The sequence below is a fragment of the Mycetomoellerius zeteki genome, unplaced genomic scaffold (genome assembly GCF_001594055.1).
Source record: "Mycetomoellerius zeteki isolate Tzet28-1 unplaced genomic scaffold, Tzet1.0 scaffold122, whole genome shotgun sequence".
Lineage (NCBI taxonomy): Eukaryota > Metazoa > Arthropoda > Insecta > Hymenoptera > Formicidae > Mycetomoellerius > Mycetomoellerius zeteki.
Window position 1 is genome coordinate 542,234 of NW_017256147.1, and position 8,459 is coordinate 550,692.

At 29.2% G+C, this 8,459-nt stretch overlaps 1 protein-coding gene across 1 annotated transcript in view; it reads left to right on the forward strand.

Moving 5' to 3' along the window:
- The first annotated feature begins 452 nt into the window (after positions 1 to 452).
- Positions 453 to 8,459, forward strand: part of LOC108731256 (ras-related and estrogen-regulated growth inhibitor) — a 15,059-nt gene continuing 7,052 nt past the window's right edge. Inside the window, exons 1-3 of the mRNA XM_018461489.1 lie at positions 453 to 1,029; positions 2,671 to 2,784; positions 6,224 to 6,280. Coding sequence (XP_018316991.1) covers positions 2,688 to 2,784; positions 6,224 to 6,280 — 154 coding nt within the window. The 5' untranslated portion in view covers positions 453 to 1,029; positions 2,671 to 2,687. The remainder of the gene's footprint in view (positions 1,030 to 2,670; positions 2,785 to 6,223; positions 6,281 to 8,459) is intronic.

The following is an 8,459-nucleotide window of genomic DNA, read 5'->3' on the forward strand; positions in this document are numbered from 1 at the left end:
ATATTTGCATCAGTCCCAATATCATATACATTGAATTTATATATACTAAAGTATTAAAATTAAGGACTCTACATTTTATTGATTTTCTAATTAAATTTTATAGTGAATTCGCTAATTACCCAATAAGTATACTTGGGATTGATATAATCAGTGGTTATCCACTGATTTAAATAATAATCTTTTATATATAATAATACGTACAACTCTAAATAAATTCGTTGTTTATAAAAAATTAATGAGAAAAATTTATATTTATTGTCGTACATATCATTAAAAGCTTAATAATTTCATCCATTAATCGGGTCCATTAACTGGTACATTTACTTTATATAGTATTTATTAAAAATGATTCAATATAATGACTTTTAAAATTGTCACTATCGCGATTCAATCGATGCATTTGGCAAAATTTCCGCGTTTCTAGGAAACATTGGTTACATCGCGATTGCCCATCGCGTCGCGGCGCGTACGTCCATTCCAATTATATCCCAACGCGAAGACGGCACGTTCGTGAGCTTCGGAGGGACATCGGCCGTTTCAAATCTCGACCTTCGTCTGCGCACACATCTGTACCGGAAGCGGGTACCGCGTGTACATGGCTTAAGAGCAATAAGGGAACCGGCGGGCCTCGCGAGCCGCCAGAAGAGAATGGGGTGAGACAGTCGCGCTAAGACCAAGAGCCGCGGTGGTTCACAAAGCCGCGAATTCGAATCAAACTATTGCCATTCACATGACAGACGCGCAATCAGCCGATTTATCTTCTTCCGTTTTCTTATCATTTAATCGTGCCAACAGGTTTGCTGTGCTTTATCGCTAGTGTCTCGTGTGCGTTCGATCTATTGATCTTAGGCCACAAAATTAATTGTCAATAGATAATTTCGTGAAACATTTTGTATTCCAAGTTAGAACTGTGCATTCTTATCGTTATTCAACGAACAATTTAATTGCAATATGAACTGATAAAACGTGTAAAGCGATAGGAAAACAATACCTAGTGGAGTTGTAGCAGAGTGTATTTTAGCTGACCCGGTAAGTGAAAATACTTTAAATAGTTTAAATATATATTAAATAGAAGTAGATTGCCTTATTTTTTGGCTTATTTAATTAAATATATGTTGTTGTACATAGTGTATCGTATATTTGCTTGTCAGCTGTTAATATAAGATGTGGCATTTTTATCTTTCATCAATGAAAAAAATCAAATATCGAGAGAGAGAGAGAGAGAGAGAGAATCAATAATCGTGTATATTTTTACATGATACCAAGTTCGTTAAGAGTATAGAGTTTTTCCAAACATAAAAAAATAGTACAATTTTATATATTTTATAGTTTTATAGTCAAGTATCTAGTAGCTTTTTTAGTTATTAAGTAATGCTATAATATAAAATATTGACATGAATGGGAAAAGAGGTAAAAAATATTTCACACTTATGCAAAGGAAAAGACAAAGTACCTCTCGGCGAAAAAGTATTTGTGTTAAATATTGTCTACTTACATTAGATGTGTATTCATTTACATATTTTTACGTCATTATAGCAACATCTATTTATTTCTGCGCTATATGATCGCGGCTATTTTATTATGCGGTGAAATGTTCCAAGACTCATTAACGTGCATTCATTTAGAAAAGTGTGTCGTTAAGTACATCGGCACATACTTTAACACTTCAGAGATTAAGAGAGAGAAGAGCATTTGGATTAGTTTCCACATTACACAACAATTCGATTTACTAACTATTTACCGATGATAAATTGAAGATATATTATGATTAAATAGTCACTAGAGAATGTAATAAACTTTTTATTACATTAGATTAGAAGCGAACCTATGCCATCGCGCACGAGATTATATAGAAATTTCGTAACAAACCGCATTATCGTTCCCATCGCGCCCGGTATTCGTAACCCTGGTACATTGTTAGACATTGGAAGAAATTCCCGAGATTCCATGGAACATGTGTGTGCAAACCGTTCTATTAATGTACCCATCACATCTTGCCTTCGTCTTATCCGCTTTTCGCTTTATCTCTCTTTCTCTCATGTCTAGACAGGCGCTCTTGCCGTTCTCTTCTTCTTTCAAAGTATAGCGCGATTTATTCAAACACGCGTCCAAAGAGAAACAAGCGGTGGATGCCACGAAATGCCGTAAAAATTATCATTCTTCTTATTACATTCTAGATGAAATGGAACATTCGGTATATAGATCGTAATTCGATTATCCAAAAAACAACGAAATACTAATTTGGCGACAAAACTTAACAATAAATGCAAAACATACTAACAAATACATATATTTGGATAATCCTTCCTTTCGAATGTAATTTTTTTAATACAATCACATAAATTTTTAAATTTGCTAATAGTAATAGCAAATATTAGGAGAGAAGAAGAGAATAATAAATATTCATAATTAATTTACTCACATTGAGTATCGTTAATAATAAAAATAATACTAAAGATTTTATAGTTTATATAAATTGTTTTTTAAGCATAATATTTTTCATTTTATAATGGTAAAATGCAGTTAAAGTTATTTTTATATTTTGAGATCATATATCCTCTCCTCTATTCCCCCCAGAGTGTAATTTAACATCTTTGGAAACTATCTTTTCAGATATTTATTAGACGTTTCTGCATGATTCAATACCATTCTAATTTATTTTTTTTGCAGTGACCAATGCTTGTAGTATGACGTCAAATGCGATTAGAGGCATCAGAAGAAAGAAAAGTTCGCTGTGCGAAGTAAAAGTAGCAGTAATAGGAGCTCCAGGAGTCGGCAAAAGCGGTAAGTGAATGTATTATATATTTTAATAAAAGAAAACTTCATAATAAACTCATAATAAAAATAAGTTTTCTATTAATACAAATATTAATATTAACGTAACAAAATTGTGAAGTAAAGTGCTATAAATATAATTTTGTTGTGTGTGTGTGTGATTATAAAATTAATCTTAGAAAGATATACATTTCCATAAAATATTACTGTAGCAAGAAATAAAAATGCAGAAAAAAACCGACTCCTGTTTTTTGTGAATAATAAAATTAATAATAAGGACAAATTTCAAACAAAAAAATATTGAATTTCTCTTTCTCTCTCCCATATAAAAAATTATGTTGCAGTTTCTTATGATTTTACTACTTTACGATTTCACTATAAGAAAATTTTCAAATATTTTCTAGCTCTGATCATATTAAGCTCTGACATATAAATAGAAGGTAGAGACAAGTTGATTACAAGTTGATCAAAATATATTTTAATGACTTTTAAAAATATTTTTACACAGCTACGTTTTATTCTAATTTCCATTAATGTAAATATAATAGCAAAAAATAAGACATATACAGCGATCGCTCGAATCTATTATATGTATAAATCAAAAGATTTTAGCGTGCAATTAAAAATTAAATTTATTTTACACACTATTCGTACTTTGTGCGAAATCGTGCTGTTCTATGAACAAACGATTCCAAAGAGAGGAATGAGGGAATAAAAGTAGATGTATTTCGAGAAAGAAATAATCTCATGGTAAATGTCTACTCTCTAAATTCAAGTGCAAGTACGCACGTATATAACACGAATCACGTTCCATGTGATGAAGATGCATATATGAAATAGGTATGCACTGAGGACCCTGAGAGTAGCTAACAGCGTGTATTTTTGGTAATGGCAAGTGTAAAGGCATAGGTGAATAAATAATTGGTCCTCGCCAGAACTGTGCGTCTTTTCTGTTGGCCGTAAAATACGTGGTTGCTATTTATACAATTTTACTTCAAAATTTGCCTTGGATCATCATTGAATCTCGATTCACCATGCTTTTCATAACATTTCTTTGCAGTTGAAACTTCATATTAGGAAAATATTATTTCTTTTACATCTTTTGAGCAAATATTTAGAAGATATCGTAATAGCACATATAAAGAATATATCTTTTTAGCTTTTTGCACGAAGTGTAAATACAAATTACAATAATTATGTATGTTACATTAAATAGATATTGTGCAAATATAATGATAATCCAAAAGGCATTTAAAAAAATAGATATATTTTAAATACTTTTCAAAAATTTTTTATGTTTTTCTCTCCCTTTCTTGTTACCGTAGATATTTAACAATTATTTATCTGCTTTTAATTAAAAATAATAGTTTTGATTATCTAAGTTTAATTTTCTAAAACAAGATTTGTAACAAAAATTCAATGTTTAAGAATTTGAAGATAAATTCTAAACTCTGATCTAACAAATAATCGAAGATTAAATAAAAAAGAAATAAAGTAATATTCTAATGATGTGTTTTGTTGGTCCACAAATTTCCAACGCAAATAAACCAATTGCTAACAAATTTGTTGGCCTTTGAAACATACATGCGTTCCTGCCGATCAAAAACTGACCTATATTCTGAACAATATATGTATCAAATATATAGAGATACATACACCTTATACAATTGTAATGTCTATACATTGATAGAATTTTATTAGTTGCACGTCCATTTATAAAAATCGTGTTAGATTAATTTGATTTGACAACCTTTGACTGCCTTTTTTTATTTCTTTATATTTTTTCTTCCTACAGTAAATCGTTCATTTCATATTGATTTATTAATTTTACAAAATGTTAGCATTTCACGATCAAAAAGTTAAACTCGGATAGATTGTTGTCTCGAATCGATGTAAACTGGCGGTTCATATTCGAAAAAAAAAAGTGTATTCACTGCACACGGTTAAAAATGAAATAAGTTACAGTGGCGTTAATGCATCGCGCAAGGTTTTGTGGCGCCGTGGCAGATTCGAGTTCGTGGTAAAAATAGTGTGGTATACCTCGAAGCGTGTCACTAGGTTATAGCTCTCGTTTCTCCTGATCAAATCGCAATATGTTCAGTATTATATCGAGAAGATCATATGTCAGTGCGATCAACCTCTTTTCATCACTTTCACGCAAAACATTGAGATTAATGGGACGGACATCGATTCAATAACGCGCCGAAGATCAGTGCCGTAAAAACAGTAAACAGTTTGATTTAAATGTATTTCTATTAGTCAGATCCAACACAATTTTCTTACAATTAAAATCTGTTCAGTATCCAATAATAAAAATATTTCAATACAATCATAAGATATTAATCTTATTTTCTTTAAGGATGTTATGTAATCTTTCGAAAGATATTTCAAAATAACTAAAAAATCATGAAAAAATCATAGAATATTCTAAATCGTATTTAAAAGTAATACGACAAACAAAATAAAAAATCTAAATGTTTTTGTCTAAATATTAATATATGTGCCATATATTCTCTAAAAATAAATCAGTGTATTATTACTGACATCAGTGCTACACTTATAACTGATGTAATCATCAGCGAATATTTACTGTTTTTCAGTAATAATACACTGATTCATTTTAGAAGTTATGATTTTCTGCAGATTTAATTTATAGAAATCACATCTTCTAAAATGAATCAATGTATTATTACTAAAAAACAGTAAATATTCGCTGATGATTACAGTTATATTTAATTAAATTCATACGATTCCAGACAGCTACCGTACTTGTATAAGAGGTGGCCATTTATACAAGTACATCCTATATACATATAAATATTAAATATAAGTAAATAGTATATACTTATATAATATTATATAATACTATTATATATTACTTATATACTCTCTAAACCTGAATCAGTGGATAATCACTGATCTCAGTGCCAAGTATGCCACTGATAATCAGTGAATTAAATGTGAGATTCCTAATCTAGCTAATCTTTATTATGTGATCTAACTAAAGTGGCTATCCACTGATTCAGATTTAGAGAGTAATATGAATGTATATAATACAAAATAAAATTTCATAATTCAATATAATAATTCATTTATGAACTTTCGCTGCATATAGAAACAATCGTACAAAACTAATTATATGTAGATTCAATTATTAAATTTTAGTTTTAACTTCATTAAAAAATATAGTTAAATATTAGATACGGTTTATAGCGCATAATTCTGATCGAGAGAATAGTATTTTCGTGTTGATTTTCTCTTGCATAAATAGATACGACTGTAACAAGCGAACGAAATGTAGATCACCACGATGCATACGAATTCGAGACGCGACGTTGCGCGAATAGCCTGTCATTATAGTTTGCCAACTCAATTATATCACGTACAACATAATTATGTCATACTTGAACTATACGCACGTGCAGTATATATTTCTATTATGTTTCAGCATTGACAGTGAGATTTCTGACAAGGAGATACATCGGGGAATACGATCATCAATCAGGTGAGAAAGGTCTTAGCCTCATAGTTATTTGAAATTTGTTTCAAAAATCTATTAGGTGAGAAGTATCCTGTATCTTGAGACGCGCAAATGGTTCGAAAGTCACATTTAAATTAAAGATTAATTGAGAATGTACTCAGCTGAGAACTGAAACGATTATTCATGTAAAACCTGACACTTTGAATATTGTTATGAAGTTATGATACATATGTATAACACTATTTTCTCTCTTTGATATTCTATCATCTCTTACTGTCCTTTCGTTCCGTCTTCTATTTTCTCTTCCCTGCGGCCTCATACCTATATACTTCACTACGATAATTGGAAACATATATTTAACGCACATCTAATGACTATAGCCAATACGCAATTACCAATACTATCATTGATATCGTTCCAATGCGTATCGAATGTCGATATAACTGATTTATTGGCCATTAAACTAAAACTAGTACACAAATATTTTTGTTCTTAGTTTCGTTCGTGACTTAACACAATCTACTGTTTTGGTCACGTTGCATCATCACAATCAAAAATTCGTGCAAAAACTTCCAATTAAATTATCGAATGCAAATCTTTCAAAATGAGTATTTAAAAATAATTGTTAATTATTATTTGCTATACATTTTAATATTTATTATTTTTTTATAAAGTTGCTGTATTTGAAAAATACATATTTTCTACCGCTTTTATCCTTTTTCCTGATATGCTATAGCTATTCATTTTAAAATAATGGATCTTTGAAATAAGAGATATTGAAAAGAGATTTTTAATCTTTCATTTTTTTCCTGACATTTTACATACACGTAAGTATATATTAAATATAATTTTTAGATCTGTTTCACAGAATTATTATATTAAAATAAAATTAAAATAAAAAATAACTTACAGATACGATACGCAGCAGCGGAGTTGTAACACGAATATTATATCTAAAACGTAAAAATATATTCAAAATTAGACTAAATAGAACAATACCTGAATAATTAATATTTCTAAAATAATTATAGATCTTTATTTGTTTTTTTCCAAATAAAAAATTTAACAGAATAACTATAATTTTTAAAAAAAACTTATTTTCATAGGAATATAAAATTTTCTAAAATTTAAAGAATAGATTTATTTTCAAGTCAACAAATCGTTATAAATATATTTATATGTATCTATACATTTTTTGTGTGCATCATACATATATTTAAAGTTGGATTCGGAGCAATATAAGCAAGCACAAATAAACGAACTTATTTCAATAAATGCAAATAGTGTCGTTGTTTTGGAAATACCATTTGAATTCATTGCAGGTAGTTGTTTATTCGCGTTTGTTTGTGTTCGTTCTCTTATAGTCAAGATCGGATTTAAGGCGCCCATACACATTTGTATAACACGCAATGAATAACATTACAAATATATTATATATCGTGTATTAACGCACGGAATATGCGATTATCATAGGAACAAATGTTTAGTTACGCAAGTGTATAAATTATTATTCACCTATAGTTGCTCCGCCGATGCCCGATGCTTCCCAAGCAGGGTTGTTATGTTTAAAACATTTGTATTTAAAACAAATGTTTAAAATATGTTTTATACACTGTACTGTTTTAAACAAACATATGTTTTGAACAGATTTTAAACATGTTTAAAACAAGTGTTTAAATCGTGTTTTTTAAAAGGAAAATAAGGAAATACGAATTTTAGGCTAATAATATCTTTATACATTTATATATAATAATATACTTTTTTTTTTATATAATGTAAGCATGAACATATTTATATATATTAAATAACATTGAACCATGAGAATTTCAAACTAAATATTAATGATAAGGCCATTACGGTCTAGCGGGGAACTTGGATGCTTCTAATAATTCTAATATAATTAACATGTGAATTTATATACTGCGAATGTAGATTTTTATGCGTGCCGAAAATCCTTCAGACTTACAACGCAAAACTACCGCAGTAATATCACGAGTTAAATTGACAAACAATCTAACCATTTTTGATGCATATATAACGTCGGTACATAAATTCACACGTTAATTATATTAGAAGTATCCAAGATCCCCGCTAGACCGTAATGGCCTTATCATAAATATTTATATATTTTTAATATATTATATATATATATATACTTTCTTTCTCTGTTAATCTGTTACATAAAAACAAAAATTGAATAAAA